Consider the following 21,883-nt stretch of genomic DNA (forward strand, 5'->3'; position numbering starts at 1 on the left):
AGAGCAATTCAGCTCGATCAGCTCGATTGGAAGTTGATCAAGCGGCCGTTTAACCGCTCATTGCGCTTCCAGAAATGGAGCGTTTGTGATACAGATCGCTCATAAAAGGCTGAAATTGATGGCAGCTATGTGACGTTTAAGGCGCCGCGCCAAAGATGAAAGAAACGGCGATGGGAGTAAGCTCACTCGAGTTGGTGCTGCTTGAATGAAACAGATCCCCTCTTGAAGATTGTACAAGAATGGGCTCGCTCGATGCACCTTGCGAGGCGCTTCCTCTCCTTCTCTCTTGATCTCTCTCTCTCGCTATGTTTACTTTCGTGCGGCACAACTTCAATCGAACGATACATTCAACCTGCACCCGAAGATGAATAATTTATACGACTGCATACGCGAAAGATGGCACGTGAGATCATCGAAGCGTGATGGCAGCATCTTTGACCGTTCCCATTGGCTTCCGGGAGAGGCAAATAGCAAGCACTCACAACATCATTTCCATACTCACTTAACATAATGCAAACAAACAGTGCTGTTGTTTTGTTTTTGTTCGATTCAATTAGAAACTGATCGTGTTGTATTGTGTTCTCCCAATTTCCAACAGAACCTCCAGGACACGCTGAAGATGTCCAACTATCCGGACATCCAGGACTGGATGGATCCACACTCGAAGCTGCCGCCGGTCATCCTGAACGACAAGCTGATGACGGACGCCATCATCGGGACGTGCATGCCGATCAAAACCGAACACTCGTACAGCCTCAACTCGGACGGCGATTCGCTGCCGGACACCATTCCCGACTCCCCGCACAGCCTGCAGAACAAGATGGATGGTAAGTTTGCTGGTCCCTAGAGCGGTTGCCAGTGTTTCCGGGTACTCCGGTATGTGATATACTCCCCCATCAGCCTGGGGCCGGCTTTACGTAATGCCCGGGTACGGGATGGCTGGATGCGATCACTTGAATCAATATTGGCATTTGTACAGCACGCCACACTGTCTTCGCCGTGTGTTGCTCAGCACCACCGCAACAAATGGAGCAACTGTCAACTGAAGCGCTGAGTTGAAGGCTTACAATGACGTACACGGGAGCTTGTCAAGGCTTTTTTTGTTAACCGTGCATGGTCTCTTCTTCCTCCCATCGACTGTTCTAGATATTAACGCTCGAAGCTTCGTTCGAGAGGCTGCCGAGAGAGGAAAGGATGGAAAATATTTGCCCAAGTGTGCGTCTTAAACCTCATCTCGGTAGTACGATTAGATACAAAACGCAGCACGCTTATTCTCCGAATAATATTCGATCTGGTTAACATTTTCGATGGTCCCGCTTAAGGTTTTTTTTTTTGCAACCTTCTACTCCCTTGTTTGTTTTGAGTATCTAATACCCTAGTCGGTGCTGAAATGTCACTTCATTTGTCTAAGAACTGATTGGAATTAGGTCCTAACAGACGATTAGGTGGAAACGTCTGGCATGTTTTGTCGTGTGGTAGGTCCTCCTACTAATGGTTCCTCTGGAAAGCATTGCAAAAAGCATGGCAGCTTTGCAAGGCGTGCAGCCTCGCGTGCAGCGAGATCGATTGCATTGCTTCCGGTGCTAACACGTTCCAGAGTTGCCTGAGTGAGCTTCAAACTTGAGTGAGGGAGACAAGGATTAGTTATTTAATCCCAACACGGCCGAAGCTAGACGTCGGAGTTGAGGTTAGGCTGTGTGGTTTTGCTTCCAACAGTCAGCCGGAGCACCACTATGGGCAAAATACGACAAAACAAGGAACAAGAGTCTCAACCATCTGATCAAACAGTGCCTCTAGTGTCTCTTGGGCTCTGCTATGCATATTTGTAGTACCGCGACAAGGTTACCTAACCAAAAAAAGGCAAATGTCTTTAATTTGCTCAACCCATATTCAAGGTTTCCGAAAGTGAGAGTGTCGATATCGAAACAAGAAGGTTCTAAAATTTTCAACAAATTGTTTTGTTTTTTGAAAGACATCCTGAGCACATAGTGCTCAACGGCAGCAGCACTTTTCAAACCCGGATAGGTGAATGAAACGTTTTTCTCCCCAATGTCCTCGTCATTCCCTGTACAGCAGAACCGTTAACTCGGGGAGCTGAGGTTGTCGAGTAATCGGTTAGCCGGAATGCGATTACAATTATTTAATAGCGACTGAAATGCAGCAGCCCCGCGAGGTGACTAATAAAGCCGGCGGCTGCAGTGACATTAAGCTGCTGTTTTGTCGGTTGGCGCTGCATGCGGTTACCGGTTTGGTTTGGCTGCTGTGTCTGCACACACACGCTGCAGCTCAATTGCAACTGGGAATGGGAAACTCTCTGGTTGTTTGGTTCGTTTGCAACAGTGTTGCAGCGATGATGAAAGCTCGATCAGCTCCCCCGGGGGCCACGATCTCTTAGCTCGCCCCTTCTTCGGCGTCTTGCGCTAGCCGTATCCCTCGAGACCTCCTTAATGCCAGATGAGATGTTAATTGATTGTACGGATGCTTTGTGGAGTACGTTCACGATCGATCAGCATCACGATTTACGAGTGGCGCTTGAAGTTCCAGTAGGGAGAACTCTTCGTCTGGGAACTAACATGAGAAATTCACTCGCAGTGTATTCTCTAGCCACAGCTTTTTTTCTTTTTGCGTGAAGCCCCGGGATTGTGGAGGAGTCGACCCTAATCGGCGTTTGAGATCGAGCCAACCCGGGGGTGATCGATGTTTGCATTGTTTTGGCTGTGTCCTAGAGTGGCGCACGTTCCCTTTTATTTATTTTTTCGTCCATGTTTAGGATTATGTACGTCCTGTCCTTGGCTTGGTAAAGGGGTATTCCCCTCGCTCAGCATCTGGATGACTCAGCATCGGAGTGTGTAGCGGTCGTGGTGGAATAGAAATACATTACGCTATCGGTACGATTGCAATCGGATCGATTCGTTTGAGCCTGGGAAAGGCCCGTTGCAAATTGAAACGCATGAAGTTGATCGCAAAACAGCCTCTACAGCAGTACCGTGTGTACTCAGATTGAGTCATTTTCAACCCCCTTGATTTGGGCGATCCAGGTGGCGAATGTGAATAAGAAATTGGTCCGGCCGAATCAAGCCCGTGCGGGTGTGTGTATGTGCGTATTGCGATCGAAATGCGCTTTCTCGTGATCAGCGGTTGATCAGCGAAATATCTTGCAAGTCTCGGTGCCCCAAGCAAACGCACAGACGTGATCGGTTTGACAAATTCAACAACGTCTCCTTGCGCTCTCTTTCTTTCCCTCTCGATTAAACGAGATGTGGGAAAAGTAAAGCAAAACAAAAAAAAAACACTACCCAAAGACAGCGCGTGTGCTCTATTTTGTCTTACTGCTCCGGCTTCTTGTTGAATATGTTTCACCTCACCTCGGGCACCCGTCACCTTAACAGTCAAAATGTCAGTGACGCACGTATACTGTGGAGTTGGTGCGGTGCGAAAGTTGTCTTAAAATGTCATAATAGTCGCCCAACTTGTTCCGCGATAAATGAAACAGGATAAGAACGCACGCTCACAAAAAAAATCGCCCCAAAAACTTGCGAATAGTGGTACATAGTTACCAGGAGGTTGGGCGCCTCTAGCCTCTCTTTGGGGTGCACAAATCTTTCTTCCAAGCGCATGTGGCATTAACAAACAATTTGAAAGTTGAACTGGCATTATTCAAGGATAAGTAATGCAGGCAAAAAATGATGTTTTTGTTAACGTCGTTAAGTACAAATTGCAACGCTAATCCGCGGCCGTTGTTTGGCATAGACAACTATCACTTCTGATTCTACAAACAGCCAATTAATAAAGCTATATTGAAGTCAATTTGCTTCCTCGAGCAGTTTAACTTTGCTGTTATTTCCTCAGCCAAACGCTTTATCTGCCAACAAGAAGAATGATCCAATTGTATTCGCGAACCTCGTTGATCAATGAATCTTAACGTTCCAAACTTTTGAGCGCAGCTTAATGCGCATTCGCACATTCGTTTGCGCAAAGATAATGCACGTGCTCGGCATCCCGAACAGTCGAGGGGGTGTGTGATCGTTTTTCTTGATTCGTTTTTGCATCGGTTCCGCTACTCTTCCGCATCCGCCACAACCATTTTGCTGCTCTCTCATGCCCTCCAAATACGGGGAAGTGCTCGTTTTTTTTGCTCTTCTATTTGGGCCACTGTTCGACCCGGCAACGGCTAAATACCGCTACAATGTAGAGAGAGAGAGGGGGCGTCCAGCTCGTGCGGCGTTCGTCGCTTACCATCTTAGCGCAAGCCCAACGCTCCCCGAAACGACGCAATTTTCGCTCAGCTTTATCGACAAATTGGATATATTGGACAAGAGTGTTTTCGAGCGCTTTTCCTTTTGGGTCGTTTTTTTTTTTTTTAATTTTGGATTTTGTTCCGTCGTCTTCTCGATCGCTCGGATTTGGTCGCAAAACTTTCGAACGTACGTGTGCGCGACGCCACTTTAAGCTCGGCCCAAACCCAAATGTGACAAACTCGTTAAGGGGGGGCATTAAACGGGTGTTTGTGCATGGTGCGTGAGAAATTTGAATTTGAGGCTGGCTTTTGGCTTCTTGTGTTTTATTTTTCGCTTTTTTTTCGGTGGGAGATTTTCGATTCGGTGCAACCAACCGGAAGTAAGGGAAGGCTATTTTTGGATAAAGTGTTGAAGAAAAAAAAAACACGCAGCACTGATGGCAGCGTTTTATCCAATCATTGTGTGACTGCTTTACGTTTTATTTCCTGACCACTGTTTGAAACAATATTTAAGAAATGCAGTAGAAAACTATGACCTTAAACAACTTAAAACATTTACTGTTAATGCTTCAAATGTGTGTCTTAATTGTCTTCTTAAAGGGTTTACTTTTGTTTTAGAATCATAAAATCTCTTCCAGTTCATTGAACCTAACCTCCCGCTCCTATTCCCGGCCGCTTTTCCCAGACTCACGCCGGCTCAGGCGCCTTGGAAGGCGTTCGGCATTGGAAGAGTGGCATAAAACAATTCGCACAACTCGCACTATCAGTCGCGTTGTGGCACTTATACATTTATGCCCTTTTCGATTTACCAGTTTTCCTTTTGAAACGCGCTATACACTCCCCAAAATATCACTCTTGTCCCCACCCCAAATTTGTGCACCCACAGACACAATTAAGTAAAAAAGGCAACACAGCTGAGCGAACCCCGCGAATGGTAAAATCTGAAACCAATTTGCTTTTGATGCGTGAAGCGCATTTTTTTTTTCATTTTACACTGCGTGCGAAATTTTAGTTATTTGCCCAGATTTTTTTGTTTTTTTTTTTTAATGGACGAGTTATATGCGAAAGAAAACAAATAAGAAGCAAATGAGTGAAAAGCACAAAAAAACGTCGCAAAGCAAACTCGTTTCGCATTTCCCACCCGCGCGGACCAGAACACTCCCGGGGACTGCCGGTCTTTTTTTAATGGCTAGCCGGGAGGGGAGGTAGGCGAGGGCAACCGGAACACGCACCCCGCATTAAACCTCTTCCCTTTACCCCAAGGCTCGAAATTGACTCGGTTTCAAAAGTGAAAACAATAAAACTTTTCGACAAGATTGCATAACTTATTTGCGAATTTGTTTGCTTTGCGCACATGCCGCCCCGATTATCTTACCCGGTTTTCCTTCCCCCTTCTCAAGAGTGGGGCTGGTTCTGAGGTCGATTGAATTATGCTGACCGTAAGCAACATTTCGCGCCACCACCACCAGTTTCTCACTAAAGCTTCGTGCGGCGGAAAACGCGAAGCAAAACTTGTTCCTGTGCGCAAGCGCGAGCCCGACGCGGTTTAAAGATTTTTGGGTTTAATTCTCCTCGTTTTTTTTTCAACCACTCACTGTCGCGTTTCGCACAGCTATGAAACTTTTATTTCATACCATTTGTTGTTTGTCTTTTCGGCAAAAACCAGAAAATCGGGTATACGCACTGACACACACACCTGAGAAGCGAGCATTTTAATGGCTTAGCAAATATGTTAATGAAGTAGAACGGAGCATTTGCGTTGGGAAGCTCTTTAGCCCTTTGCTGCGGCAGAGTGCGTCCGCGCCGCACTTCCATTGACGCGCCCTTTCTACGCCATCGTTCGAGCTGTGCTTTATAGTTTTGGGAATATTTTTCTGCTCTTCTTTTCACGTATGCTAATAAGAATTTTGAAGACATCAGAAATTGCTTCTTAGGTTATTTTTAAATAAAAAATGCGATCAAGTCCGATCATTCGCCGTGTGATAAGGCGAAGAAATGGGCAAGAAAGTGCTGGGAAGCTCCGGCAGGCAAACGATATCGAGAGCCACATTTGACAGCTTACAGCTCTTTTTTCTGCTCGAACAACGGGCGGATGCCTTTCTGCGTTTGTTTTATTTTATTTTTTCAATCAAGTGCCCCTTGTTGGGGCCCCCTGCCTAACGATGGCTCGCGTTTGACAGGTTTATTGAGGATTTTATTGTAGCTGTGTGTATGTTTTCGGCCTTTTCGTTTTAGCGAAAAAACGAACGACAACACACACAAACAAAAAATAGTAATAAAAAAAGCTAAAGTACTGTTATGTGCTGATTGTTATTTAATGATTTGCTTTTCTGTGGTTTCCACGCGCGCCTCAGAGGGAGAGAAGATACATTTGTACGTCTTGTAAGAAGGAATGATACCGTATGTTTTGAAATCGTAGTATTAGGTTAAGGAATATCTCCCTTTTTGATACCTTAAGTTCTTCATCTTTTTTTCTTCTTAATTCAAATATTTTTACCTCAATTGTCTCCGTACTTGATCAACGCACCTGAAGTGTGGTAACAGATCTTTCCAATGAGCATTCACGCATTTGAAATGTTCTACAATTCTGATGGGATTTGATTTCACCAGACTGACCTCAAACAATTCAAATGACACCAGATAGAGACATTTGAGTAGGCTTTATTGTACTCTCTGTTGGATCAGCCGCTCAAAGCTGACAGTCTGGATCTGGGTGTTGCTTCAACCAACCATCCCATCCCAGTAACTGTGGGAAGGCCCACAGTTTCTTCTTTAGCTGGCCTCTCTACTCAACACTCAACTTCGATATGATAGTTATGACTTTACCATTTCTTTCATTGTCTATCCGCTGGTCCAAGTGCCGTGTGCTGATACGCTTGGAGGCTAATGCTTGTGTCCACTGGTGACACTGGTTCTCAAACACTTATTCCCGTTTGCGCGTAGAACTTAGAAATGGGAGAGAATGGTGGTTAACTCTTCCTAGCTCTTCTTCACACCTTCCCAGCTTCCTAGGAAAATGGAAAGGTAGCCGCCACAAACAGAAAAGACGAAACAAGGGAAACACATTCCCTCCGAGAAGTAATTTTAAACACACACGCTCAACGCACCACAAAAAAATTGACATAATTTCTGCGCTTTCTTCCCAGGTATTTGTTTTCATCTCAAATAGCGCTCCGAGTGCTCCGGGTGCTCCGGGTGCTCCGGGGCACCTTAGCCCGTAGCCGTTTATGTCTCACGGATCTACGAGATTGCATTGATGTCACTATTGGGCCCAACGGTGAGCCACACTGATTGCTTCCCCTGGCGTTTCATCTCCCCCTGTTCTTAATGCCGACATCCGTGTGGTTTGCTAGGGGTGTGCGTGAGCACCCTTTTCCCTCTTGCTGCCTCCACTTCAATGAACAGAAATAAAAGCAAAACCGTTGACGCCGTTCTTGAGTGATGCTGAATGAAAATTCATTCATGGAATAAAATAGCACAAACCACTTCACTGCACTTGGGATGGATCCATTTCACTTTGGGTCGCGCGGGCTCTCCTGACCGCTCACCCGGCGCTGTGAAGTGCTCTCGTTTTTTGTCTTCCCTTTCTGTCTCTCTTTCTACTTCCCTCATCATCTCCTCTCGTTTTTGCGCACTATCGACTCACGATCTTCGATTGCAATCTCTTTGGCGCTGGAATTGCTGGAGCAAATGGTTTTAGAGATCGCGATCTCGAAAGGGGAAAAAGAGGGTTCGTCGCTTGCTCGCCCGCAGCAAGGTAACGCAGCGTAACCCGTGCTGACAGACGACGGGCTCGAGTAGGTATGCGAGGTACGAAGATTGAGTCATAGCTCATAGATTTGAAGGCACACAGACACACACACACACACACACACACACGCACGAATGGGAGTGTCTGAGGATCGTGATCAATCGTTCCAGCCATCCCCGAGCAAGTCTATCGAGAGGTGTTGCGTGTTGTTGGTGTGTGGGTTTTTTTTTCTATGCTCGTGTTGATATTTTCAACCCAAATGCTCGGGTGGTCCCGTCTACGGGGCATTTGTGGAAGCATTGTAAACGATCCATTGATTTATCTCCATGCCGAACTCCTCTCGAGACACAATGTCATTGAACCTTCTTCTTCTAGGGGCTGCTGCTTTGAATAGCAAAGAAGAAGCAGGCGCAAAAGGAAACAAATCCTCTTACGCATTATAATTGCTGTCCGTGCCAGGTCGAACGTTTCTTTGGCAGCGTGCGTGCAGCGTGGTGGTGGGACGTCTTAGCACGTGTTTACAGCCAATTAAAGACATAAAAAGTGTCGCTAAATGACACACACACACTCTGTGCGTGGAAGGAAGGTAATGGAATGGAGCAGCAGCGGGCTTCGAGTATGATTGCTTTTAATGCTGATGATCGAACAGGCTGTGGTGCGACGGTACGGCCGGGTTCAGTTCGTTTCAGTACCTCGCACGCACATCGAGCGATAAAGTCTGACAGATCAGCCATTTAGCAGCGCTTAAGATGAATTATGACGCAACGGGAGAGATTTATTCATGCCCGGTTCGGCGTGAGGTTGTGATAAATGTCCGAAAGCGTTTGCCATTCCAACTGTTGGGTGTGATGGAGCTCGTTAATGTTCTGCCAATGATGTGTGGAAGGGTTTTCACAAGTCACTGTTCAATTTGTGTATTTCTTTTATTATGGTTTTCTCTATCCTGCCATTTGTTTTTGTTAATATCATGTTTTGAATGGACTGTAACACTTGTTTTGAAGTCCATTTTGTTCGTTTATTATCTCATTTTTCATTGTATTGGATGCATTCAATTTCTTATTAAATAATAAGTACCATCCCTCCAGCAGTTATTTATGTTATAGCTTCATATAAAGGAGTATAAAGGTGCTCTTGACATTTTTATTGATTTAATTGTTTCCAACACCTGCACACTCACTAGCCTTGCCTTGAATGAGGAAATACAACCGTGTATGCTGTACTATTTGTCCATACACACCGCTTCCCATAGCCCACAATCAATCAAACATCTTGCTGCGCCGTCCTGCCGTTCCCGTAGCCGTTCCGTTCGTTGTGAAATGGTCCGCTGGAGGAAGAGCACCACCCAGATCAACCAGAGCAGTCCGAGCCCAAGGCAACGATCACACCCGCCCAAGGGAAACGGCGGGTAGGAACCAATGCAATGGAAATGACAATAATTGTACAGCCGCTGCACAGTACCATGCATGATTTATCTGCAGCCAATTGCATTTGTCACTTCCATCATGTTTGCCGGGCGTTACCGCTGGGTCTAAGGCTGGAAAAAGGCCCGGGGCGACGAAGGGCGACAAACAGCTCCACATCAAGCGCATCGAGATTATGAAATTCTGAGCACGAGACCACGAGCGGAACGGACAGAGAAAGGGAGAGAGAGAGAGAACGAAAGAGAGTGCGGGCATGATGGACGATTTGTTACATCGATTGCACGCAACTGCACTTGCACACAGTATACTGCCTGGTGCGGTTTCGCATCGCTCTAATCCACCTTCCACGCTCTCCCCCTGCAAATAAGTCATATAAAACCCCAGCGGGGCTGCACGGCATCACTTCTCCACGGCTCGCGATAAATCTCACTTTCAATCTGTATTAAAAAAAATACAACGAAGCCGCCTTTGACAAATGTTCCATTTCTGCACCATGTGCCATTACACCGTGCTCATCGACCGTCTTTGCCGCCGACGTCGCTTTTGTGTTGGCAGCGCGCGTACACGATCACAGCGCTATCGGGAGATCGGGAGAAAATTGATCGCACACATCGCCGCGGCGGTTTCAGAGGGCTTTTTGCTTACAGCTTCAAAGGTTTCTTCGGGCACTGTTTGAAGTCGCATACTTCCGGCAACATTGTTGCAAAGCTGTGTCTCAAACGAAAAGTCGATTGTTTTCCGCTTCGGTTCGGGCAGCGACGGGAGCGCAGCCCGCGGGCCGATTTTGCAAGCAAACGCACCGAAACGCACGGAAAAATGTGCTGAAGCAAGCAGCGCCGAAACGCCGTTCGTTTTACCCAGTAAACCACAGCAACCAGCACAAAATGGTTGTTTGGGTAGGAATGTGCTGAGAGTGCCCTACGGGTGTGGGTGTGCAAAAGGAGTACATTCCCGGTCTCGTTCCATTGAGCCTGCCACGATTTATGACGCGAAAAATGACGGTGGAAACATCTTTTTTTCTTTAAAGGGTTTGGGCAAAGTGAGTGGATCCGAACCGTTTGCCAAGAGCTCATCTAATGGGAAAAGGGGGAAGAAAGGAGTAGAATTCCGCGCGCAAAAAAAGTGCGATAAAATGGGAGCGATTGATAATGGCGGCTAGCGAAAGTGCATCAGGGGGGACGGGCCGAAAAAAGAGAATGGAAAGGTGGAATTTTCTTTTCCCCGTTTCGTTTTCGGATCGTTTTTCGTGCCGGAAATAGACAGTACAGTACACCGCCCGCCGTTGACCGAGTTCAAACAATGGCAGTTTTATCGGCCCCCACCCAGTTGGGAAAGGGAAACAATCGCCCTACCGGACACACTGGCGCTGCTGCTGCTGCTGCTGTGTGAATTGGTGCACTATTTATGACGCCCCGCGTGTGTTTCGTGAAGGATGGATGGAAATGAAAGCGATCTTTGCGTGATTGAGTGGAAGTTTTTGGGGAACGGAAAGGCAAGAAGGACAAGAAGGGCAAGTTCCATTTGGGAGGGGTGGTTTCGGTTAATCGAACTGCATTTACCTTTGCCTTTTAGTGGTAGAAAGTCAGCAGCGTTTGTTGAGTTTGGTTTGGAAATTTTCTTTAAATTAAGATTAGGAATCAAAGTCCTCCCAGATTTTCAAACTTCAATGTTTCTTTCCTTTGCGTAGCGTTGACTCCATAAAATAGTGCACTTTGAGCTGTGCGCAACTTCACTCAGGAAAGAAAAGCGGAGCCATAAAGGTGTCGACAGCATTTCTCCACCGTCTCCACAGCATTACGCGCATCACTCAGTTGGAACGGTAACAACTGCCGGTGGAATGGAAATCGAACTCAACCACCGCTTGTAGGTTTTTTGGGGTGATATTTGAAAGTATCGAAATGAAGTGATGCACCGTCTGTGACGGTGACGCGCGATGGTTCGCCTTCGCCTGTTTGATTCGCGGTGTCTGATGACGCTTTTAGTGAAAGTAAACGATCGCCCAGCTACGATTGGAAAACTGCGTGGTATCGTGCAACTCGATCGAGATTGTACTAATTTATTAGGGCAAAGCAAATCAAAGGGTCGAACTCGTTCGTTTGAGTGCTTTGAAAGGCCTTCAAAATCATTTAAAAGAAGCGCTTAAGCGACTCGAATCAACAAAAACAGACCACAAACCACATCACCGCTATTTGCCAACTGACGGTCACAAATCACGATCCGTTCCTTCACACCTCAATCCAGAGAAATCCTGCCTCATGACTCATCGTGGCAGGCAATTATGACGTCCGTGGTGAAGACGACACCACGAGCCCGATCACGAGCTATGGCACAGACGGCAAGAGACAAAAAACAACAACGCACGCCTTCGAAACGGATCGAAAGAGCGTCATTTAGTGTGGTTTACGTCATTTCACATCGAGCATCGAGGGGTCCGGAGCGGGAGTTTGCGGTTATGATTATGATTGCAAGACGACGACGGTTTGCCTCCCGATCCCGATCCTTACCCCGATCGACGAGTGTTGCAAAAGTGCAGCGCCAGTGTAGGTTGTGGTGCATCGGAAAACTTGCTCCTCGATGATGACGATGATGATGATGATGGAATGTCAATGGATGCGGTCGATTGAAGCACCGTGTGGCCTCTCTAACCTACTTCAAACCCTACACCAGCGCTGCCACCAGCCTCGGAATCACAACTATTTCAATTAAAATTTAATGAATTTCCGTCCCGAGCGTGGCGCGAAAGGCTCGCGCGCGCGCACGCTCACGCTTGATCGATTGATCGCGACGGCGATTATGTGAGACTTTTCCACGAGGAAAAGCTCTTATACGAACGAGGAGAGCAAGTTGTCAATTAGTACGAAAAATGCGACCCTTTCGGTGCGCTGACTCGCTGCCCAACGGAGAGAGGGGGAACGCCAACTTTCAACTAGCTCTTTCAATATTGTAATCATTCAATTAGGGAAAGGATTGCGCGCTGATTTTCTGCACGCTCGGGGGAAGGCTTTTTTTTCTCTCTCCCTCTTTCTCTCTCGGCAAGGCCGAACCGACGCGCAGTGACCGGACCAGCAAATACCATCTTTGGAACGGGTTTTGGATTTTGCCGGTTTTGCTCCCTGCATTGCAACAGTACTGCGCTGTTGCAGCCACGCGTGGTGCCGGTCCAGGCGCTCGATGCTGCGATTTATTATGGTTATTAATTAGATGAAGATCATTTTCACCTGTGCAACCTTCCCGGTACGCTACCGTGTAGCAAGAGAGAGAGAGAGAGAGAGAGAGAGAGAGAGAGAGAGAGAGAGAGAGTGGGAGAGAAAGGGAGAAAAGGCACAGACACACAGGCCAAGCATGTAGACATTCTTCGCGAGGCCCACGATAACGCAAACCCCAAGCGATCATAATCATGTAGCTGGCGTGCAGGCTCGCGTGTGTGATCCAAGAGGCAAGATCGGTTGACATTTTGGGCTCTTCCGATGCCTCCGCTTGCCTCGACAGAAGCTTTTTACCGGCCGGTAGTGGCTCGTTAGTGGACGACGCGTTTGCGCGCGCTCGCGTTCGCGACTCGGGGAGGTCCCCCTGGCGGATGACTTTTACGAGCGACCATATTAATTATCGTTTATGAGGATTGCTTCTGCTGCCGATTGCTACCCGATCTCGTCCTCCGCCCCTGTGCCGGAGCCTGTTTTGCTAAACGAGCTGCGGTGTGGTGTGAAGATTTGGACAGGTCGAATGCCTTGTTGGGCATTTAGCTGCAACATTGTGTCGGTAGCTGGGTGAAATATTAATCGATCGGGCCGTTTTGCCTTGTTTCGGTTTGAATTTGCAGTTTGTTGGTTTGATGTCGGTTATTTATTGTTACATACTGTGTTGGATAATGATATTCTATGTTTTCAATAATTAGAATTGATGTATGAATAATGATTTTTGTTATTTTCTTATTCAATAAGACTAAATCTGAGATGATTTTTTATTAGTTGTTTAAAGTAATTTCATGTTTATACTTACAAAAAAGTCGGGTTTAGTACACTCTGAACTTCAAATTTAAAATTGAATCATTCGGTTTCGCTCATGTTCATATTCTGATGAAACTTAAAGCAATTCCCTGAATTGCTGCCCCGTCCATGAGATGAAGTTTAAGAAGACCCCAAGCTGCGTCCATATTCCTGCTTCCCCCTCAATTTACATCATCCTCCCGTCGTCTTATGTAACACCGCAAAGCCAACCCGTTCTCTAGAGTGCTCGAGAAAACAGGAGCAGCAAATAAAACACCGCCCGGTCCCGCGCAGGCGTTCAAACAAAACCTACTATTCCGAATTCCGAATACACCTGTCAAAACAACGGACAACGCGAACTGCGACTGACATTTGCGCGTGCATGCAGCTGATTCGCTTTGACCTGAATATGTATCTTGAGGCAGTTTCTTTGCATCAATTTGCGGGGAAAAGATATATTTATAACTCCCTAGCTTAGTTATAGAGTACCCACGGATGGCTTTTAATTGTGTTTCTTTGTGTCTTTTCTTCTTGCTCTTGCTCTCCCTTCCATTCCACTCCGCCATTACGACATCTCAGCAGATATGGATGAGGAATGCTATCCGGCAATCAGCATGAATGGCAGCAGCAAACATCAGCACATCATTCACAGACAGCAGCACCATGCCAACTCGTTGCTGGTCAACGGGCAGACGCGCGACAGCAAGCCACCCTCCTTCGCCGGGATGTCCCTGTTGACAAACGGTGCCGGTGCCATGCTGTCGAACGGTTTGGTGACAGCCCAGCAACAGCACCAGCAGCAGCAGCAACAGACGGCACCGTTGGGTGCGAACGGTCCCTTCGGCAGTCTGCTCAGCAATAACAACAATAACCATCTGGCGGTGAATCACAACCTCAACCTGAAGGAGAGCATCGTCGGGCTGAAGGGGCTGGCCGGGTTCGGTTCCAGCTCGTCCTGCCACGACTCATCCTCATCCACCTCCGCCAGCAACGCATCGGACATCGATATCGATGAGACGACGGTCAAGGAAGAGCCACTGTCGCCCAGTTCGAGTTGTCCACCGTCCCCCATCGGTTCGGGCTGCGGTGGTGGTGGTGGTGGAAGTGGTGAAGGTGGTGGAGGCTCCCTCCTGAACAGCTTTTCCGCCTCGGCCGTTAGTCTCGGCGGAAATATGGCCGGCTACACGCACTCGGATCTTGTCCTCGAGCATAAGGTAGTGTCCGGCGCAACCAACAGACATGAAGAAGCATCCTAAGACTTTTCTCTCGCTCTCTCTCTTTCCCTCTCCAGAACGGTTCCCTCCAGCTGTCATCCGCCACACAGAGTCTGCTCAAGAATCAGCAGATCATGATCGCGTCCAGCATTCCCCAGCAAAACTCAACGGCCTCAACCCAGCAGCAGCAGAAGCTCGTGATGTCCAAGCTGAACATCAAGATGGAACCACAGTCCTCCACCGCGTTCGGGCTGCCACCGACACCGCCCTCCTCATTGCCGAGCGACGAGTCGGAAGGCAACCAGAGCCCCGAACATCACGTTTCCCCCATGTCACCGCCGACCGATCACGGCAGCACGTCGAGCGGCGCCAACTCGACCGCCTCGAGCCGCCGCACATCACTGCACGCGAGCGGTGGTACAGGGGCCGGCTCATCGATCGGCAGCACCGCCGGTGGCAGCCAATCGGGCAACTCTACCTCCCGCCAGTCGTCCTCCACAGCTAGTCACCACAGCTCAGCTGCATCATCACCGTCCGCCAGCAGCTCGTCGAGGCAGCCTATTCACACCCCGCTCATCAGTAGTCAACCGGTACGTCCTTCCACGAGGACGGAACAACACCAAAAGATCCGCAGAAGTACTAACGTCATTCGGTGTAATTTGCAGAAGGGTTCCACGGGAACGCTCATCTTGACGGAAGAGGAGAAGCGAACACTGCTAGCAGAGGGCTACCCCATCCCTACCCGGCTTCCGCTGACCAAGGCCGAGGAGAAATCTCTCAAAAAGATCCGGCGGAAGATCAAGAATAAGGTAGGTGGAAAAGTTCTGCTCCACAAGATCTGCTCAAAGTTCGCAAAAATTAATTGCTAATTCTTCCAACCTTCTCAGATCTCCGCCCAAGAAAGCCGAAGGAAGAAGAAGGAGTACATGGACCAGCTGGAGCGCCGGGTCGACATACTGGTGTCGGAGAATCTCGAGTACCGCAAGCGGGTCGAGGCGCTCGAGGACTGCAACCAGAACCTGCAGACCGAGCTGTCCAAGCTGCGCCAGCTCATCAGCCGACAGGGTGCGCGGAAGGCGTCCTAATGTGCTGTTTTTGTGAGTGTGAAAATCACACAGGCACACATACACAAATGTACAAACTAATGCTAATGTCCCGAAGACACGCCGGGTCGTGTGAGGAATCGGGTGGGATAGGGGAACATGAAACAGTTTTCGTGCAATAAGCTAGAAAGGCTTTCGTACGATAGGTGGGGTCTCTCCAGGATGTGAGTACCTCGTCAGAAGTGCCGATCCCACGGTTTCGGGGTGAAGTCTTCCGCGCGAGCGCATCGGTTCTAGGCCCCCGTAAGGATGAAGTGTTGTTATTTCGTAGCGCGTAAGTAGTAATGTTAAGGATGAAAGGATGGATTAGACACTGTGGCAGTGAGGGGTGCTTGTGTCTTCGAGGCCTAACAAGCAAGAAGCGAACGTAGTTAACATTCCAAAACCAGAGCCGAGGTGGCGTTTGTAGTCTATTTTTAAAAGACCCGACCGGTACTGCACAGGATAATATAGATAGAAAGAAGGTGTAGGTTGCTATAGCAAGATCTTTATCAAAAAACGGAGAGGCGGTAGAAGAGGGTTGGGTTCCTGATAACGTGTGCCTTGTTGTTTTGTAGGTACCGTTCACTGTGGGCAATCTCCTACCCATACTTGCCTGTCCCTTCAAAAAACAGCGTGACTCTCACGCCCAAAAATGACTCCATTACATGCGAGAATGGACGAACGGTTTTAAAAAGTTTGGTTGTGCTTTTCTTGATATAGGTTGTTACCTCGCTTGAATTTTTAACTTAGCATTTATTGGCAAACGCGTCCAGCGATGTTGGAGCCGTACGACAACGCCTGCGCGCTCGTGCGCGCCATCTAGCGGTCGCTAGTGCAAGCCAATCAACGAAAGCAGTGTTTCTCAAATGCGATCCAATTATTTTGAACACATTTTCCGGTCCTATGTTACTTTTAGAGCAAGGTTTTCTTTTTCTCTTTACGTAACGCATATTTACTATTGATTTGTAACGTTGTTTTGAGATGACGCAGAAAGGAGTGTGTGTACAGAAAATGGCATTACATGCTGTTGGCTGCCACCGATCAGCAAATGTAGCAAATGTAAATAAAGCACCTGGTTCCAATTTCCTTCGCCGCAAAAAAACGGCATGAAATGGGAACTGCTGCAGCGAGACAACAGTTCGGGACTGATTCGGGTAAACACTAATTACTTTCTACTACGCATTTGGTTTACATTTGCTTGTTGTTTGTTTGTTTGATGTTTGTTGGGTTGTTTGATTAGTTGTAAGTGACATTCATTTGCATTGCTAGAAGCTGTCCGTTTGTTTTTTTAGATTACTTTCGAGTAAGTGGGCATAAAAACAATGACTACGTTTAAGCACCCTGTACAGTGTGGTTAGCAAGTACGTATTACACAGATGGGATGCGTTGTGAGGGATGGCTATACGCTTGACCGTGTTTGGTTTTAGAGGAGGAAATATTTACTAGCACAAAACAAAATAAGCTGCATGCTAGACAACCACCATCGTAATGCAAAATGTATTCAGTAATTAGCATTTGTTCGATGTTTAACATCGTGTGTGTCGGGAAGATGTAGTGGATTTAATCATACTGTACATACTGGTTCAGCAAGCGCGATTCCCGATTATCGGAACCGCTGGAACTTTTTCTCTCGAGTGTCAAACCTTTTGAGTCATTTTGTTTGTTCTAAAGTGTGCGAAAAGAACGTTCCTTCCCCCTTGCCCGGGTAGTGCTGGGTTTGAAGCGAAGTGGTACTTATCATACTTGAGCTAGTATTTGCTGGTGCGGAACACAACAGAGAGACGCATATTTTCATACGCCTTTGCTTTTCGAAAGGCACACAGTCGTCTACCGCTTTTTATACTTATACGCGTTAGGAAATTATAATTAAAAGAGATGCAGATAGAGATAGATAAGAAGAGGAAGAGAGAGAGAGAGAGAGAGATAATAGTAGCCTATTTACAACGAGGATGTGTGGTGAGATAAATGAATACATTTTAAATCCCATAAACACATCCATCCATACAACCATTTGGTGTTACTTAGACTAAATGCTCATCACCGAGCTATTGTCAATACGGAGACGACTTATGAGACGCGCTTAAATAGACAATTGAACAAGCAGATTGTTAAACTGTTCAGTGCGCTTAGTGGAGTAATCACACAATTATACAAAACAAAAACATACCTACGCGAACTTAGTGCGATGTAAAAGATAACAAACTACCTATTTATAGACAATGTTACTGTGGAACCAATCGATGACTTAAGTATATAGCATGTAAATTGATTAGCTTATAGTATGTATTGATTTAAGGAAGAAGAAAAAAACACACAAGGATAAGCAAAATGAGCCTTTGAGGAAAACAAGCACTACTTCTCACAACGAGCAAACTGGGGTATAGGTGTGGTGTGGCAATTGCAATCCAAAACTGCTGGGAATTCATATTCATTCAGTACTAAATACTATCCAATCCGCCTAACGTTTCGTTTGTCGGGTAGCGTTTACTTACGTGTAGGTTAAGCTTTGGGTTTCAGTACTGTCAATGTATCGGATAGGGAATAATACACGGCGAACTCTTGAGTGAACTGTACTACACGAAGCAACCTTTTTCGGACCTTTTTTGCAAGCATCGATTCGGGAAGCATCAAAATCTGCCATTTTAATTATTTAATAGCCTTACATTCGGAGACGCCTTGCGAGCAGCAGCGGCAACGCAAACGGTTGAGAAGCACTGGCTCACAGTCGCGTGCACAGGACAGGCAAGAGTGAGAGGCAAATTAAGGTTTATTTTGAATTTAGTTACACACACACGTACATGCATACATACATTCGCTAGCTTTAGAGTCTTATTATTTTGTCGTTTAGTTTAAGCGTACGTTAGAAATGCAATTGTTTATATTTGAAGTTAATTTATTAGTCTTTTAGAAGGAAAAAAACAACCCTTTTTACATTACCAGCAGAAAATATGCAATTTAAAAGCGGGACAAAAACAAAAAACACTGGAGAACGTTTCGGCGTTGAAGATGAACGTTATATATATTGCATTTGTTTTAAAGATGTTTCCTCTACTACTTGTTTGACTTAGTATCTAATTTGACTGATTCACTGTTCACTGTTTCGATTTTATTTGTTTCTCCATTCTATTTGTCCGTCATAGTTTACATTTTCAAAGGTGCAATCATCAAACTTTTTGTGTGCAAACCATTACACTTCTGTGCAATTCTAAAGATATTAAACTTATTCGTATTGTTTTGTTACTTGTTGTTTTTCGGTTTACTTCTTTTTTTGTTCGATTTTTTTGCAGTCGCAGAAAAAAGCTACCTTAAATTTGTTTATCATTATTTTTATGATAATTTTGGCGCGTCTTCAAAGTCATCAAAATACGCACTGCACTGTTTAGTGGTTACTTTTTTTTTCTTTCTATTAAGTAGCTTCTAATAGGCAATTAAAAACACCAAACAATCGAAACAGAAGGGATCGATAGCGAGGGAAACCCGGTTTCCATATACAGTGAACGATTTATTATGTTACCTAGCGGTGGATTGCAGTGGGAGCGTGCAGAAGGCATAAGAATGCAAAAACGGTGGCACTTGAGGTGGTTTAAAAATATCTACCTTCTTCTCCGTTCAACCCTAACCTAGGTTAGATGAAATCATCTTGTGCAGGAAGTTGTAAAAACAAAACCCCCATACACACATGTGCTCTCCGACACTCGAAAGCAATGCGCGCTCGAGTCGAAGGTGAAAATGTCTAAAACCAATTCCAACCGGCCTGGTATTTGCAACCCCACCTTCAGCGGGCCTCATGCAGGCGGTAACGGACGGACGGGCACATCTGCATCCACGGCCCGCGAAACTGCACCATGCAGGCACTATTTTTAGACCGTGCCTCACAGTTAGTCGTCGGTGCAAAGATCAGTGGGCCGGAGTGGGTTGTTTTTTTTTGGCTAGAAGTAGTCGTTGACTTCATGAAACTGCACTATCAAACAGAGCAAAAAAAAGGGGGAAAAAGAAGAAAAAATGCATTTAACAGGAAGAGAAGAGACGGTATAAACACAACAGAGGGGTTTCGAGACAGACAGGAAGTTGCCAGACCGATTACAGTCGCGCCAGAATCATAGCCGCGTGGACACTTAGAAGAGAGTGAAAGAGAGTGAGTAGCTCTCACAACTAAAGATGGCATGCCGGATATTGATAATGTGTATGTGTGTTTGTGTGTGAAGAATGTGCAGGACATGTTTTGGGACTTAGACAATAGCATAAGCCTAGCGTAAGACTTTATGTTAAGGATAGGTTTGTTTTTCTTCTTTTCGTTGGTATGTTTGTTCCCATACAATCAGAGCCGTGTCTTTTCGTTTCGTATCGTCTCTCCATTAAGCGTTTAGGCTAAGGTATCGTTCCAACTAGCATTACCGTGTTTTTTTCTTTCGTGGCCTAGCGTTTAAGACAGATTTAATTATTGTTTTGTTCGATTTGTTTAATGCAACGTTTAATTTGACCGATAGAAGAGAAGGGCGAGAGAGATAGAGAGCGATGCGACAGTGCCTCGGGCAAATGCGTACCACATGTGGAGAGAAGCCCGAGCCACTACAATATGCAACCGCAAGCGGTGTTGTACCAAGATAAATGTGGAAAAACCAATTCCAATACGCGGGGTCAGAAATAAAATTTCCTCACTTACATTATTGTAAAGAGTAACCTGAACACTTGCCAGTGTCTTTTGCGTCTGTTTTATTCTTCCCTCCGAGCACGATGCCAACGTACGCGCGTACGTACCGGCATATGCGAGCGAGAGGGATGTCAAAAAATATTGTTCATAAACGAAAGATTCCTATTGAGAACGGTCGGTCGTTTCGATTCGTGCAGCAGAACCTCGGGGAGCATTTTTCCGGACAGGGTCGCGGACCGGAAAAACACTCTCTCCCCATACAAAGCCATTCGACGGTGATGGTTGGAAAACGGAAAACTGGTGAGTGGAGAAGACGGGTCCCAGACCCAGCCCGGAAACAGTTGGGAATGTTGAGATAAAAAAGAATTAAAACCCAAAGGGTAAAGGAAACGTCCTTATCCTTCGAACAGCTGTGAACGGTTGTGATTCTGTGACCAAATCGATATTAACGTCTCGCTGGCTGGCTGGGAGATGCTAAGCTAATGTTTGCACGGCGACGTGCTCGGTCGGCGATAGTTTTGGCGTGATGCGAAACCGGATAAACTGCGCAGCATCCAACTGCATCTGTGGCCCAACTATACGGCAATAGTTTTTCTCTTGTGCGGCGGCAAGGCAATGGGACATGGGAGCGTAGGAAAATTGGAGCTTTTTGGGGGAAAAGTTGTGATTTTCCACAACGGGAGCTTACAAAGTTAGGCCTTCTTTTCTGTCACTGTTGTAGGGTTTTCTTGATAATGGTTATTGCTTTACTGTAAATGATTTCGGAGCTTGTTTTGCTCTTATTTCAAGCAAATTAATGATACGAATGCGAGTCAAATTACTACACATGTCAATAAGGAAAGCATTCCTCTATGAATTTAAATGACTGTTCAAATGAACTCGTCATCCAGTGAGATGCAGTGAGAAATTAAATCTGTCATTAACTATTGTACTTAATATTTCCTGTAAGTATGTTTTATGTTCTTATATGATGCGTGTATGTTTTACTTCGTTCAACGAACATTTTTAAATACAGAGCGCTACCTGCTGGAAAAAAGCTTGAGCTATGAGCTTCATTGCTTCTAATAGCATCCGCTAGAGGTACTGCTTGGTGGTTGGTGTATTGGATATTTTGTAAAGATAATTTGCATTGGTTGCACTGAAATCTGTTCTTTAGCTTGCTATGTCAAAGACAATCGGTTGAATAACAATTTGTTCGGTCCTCAATGACCCTTAAATGTATTATTTTGAAAAATAATGTGCCAATAGTTGATAAGGAATTTTCAGCTACAAAAAGTATTTATTTTGTTATAAACAGACATACCTGCATGCAGATTCTGCGTCAACAAACACACAACACAACCCGTTCGGTCAGTTGTAAACAGCACGCCACGTTTATGTAAACGCTTGTTTCCTTCACCGTTCGCGTACAAAATTCCTGACCCCCGACAACCGGGCTCTGGTTGACCTTGGCGCAAACTCTTTCGTTTCGGGATGATATTCAACCGTTTCCCATCCCTTTTCTCGCATTCTTCTCTGTCTCTTTAAAACAGGATTGT

The 21,883-nt window shown here is 46.1% G+C and overlaps 1 protein-coding gene across 2 annotated transcripts in view; it reads left to right on the forward strand.

Annotated features, from left to right (window-relative positions):
• LOC120957409 (cyclic AMP response element-binding protein A) overlaps window positions 1-20,380 on the forward strand; it is a 95,500-nt gene extending 75,120 nt beyond the window's left edge. Inside the window, exons 3-7 of one of the 2 annotated variants that reach the window (XM_040379611.2) lie at window positions 599-827; window positions 13,975-14,609; window positions 14,687-15,199; window positions 15,275-15,418; window positions 15,497-20,380. In XM_040379611.2, the coding sequence (XP_040235545.2) occupies window positions 599-827; window positions 13,975-14,609; window positions 14,687-15,199; window positions 15,275-15,418; window positions 15,497-15,694 (1,719 nt within the window). In that variant the 3' untranslated portion in view covers window positions 15,695-20,380. The remainder of the gene's footprint in view (window positions 1-598; window positions 828-13,974; window positions 14,610-14,686; window positions 15,200-15,274; window positions 15,419-15,496) is intronic. The other variant, XM_040379613.2, reaches the window with a different exon arrangement.
• Window positions 20,381-21,883: the final 1,503 nt, after the last annotated feature.

The sequence above is a fragment of the Anopheles coluzzii genome, chromosome 3 (genome assembly GCF_943734685.1).
Source record: "Anopheles coluzzii chromosome 3, AcolN3, whole genome shotgun sequence".
Classification (NCBI taxonomy): domain Eukaryota; kingdom Metazoa; phylum Arthropoda; class Insecta; order Diptera; family Culicidae; genus Anopheles; species Anopheles coluzzii.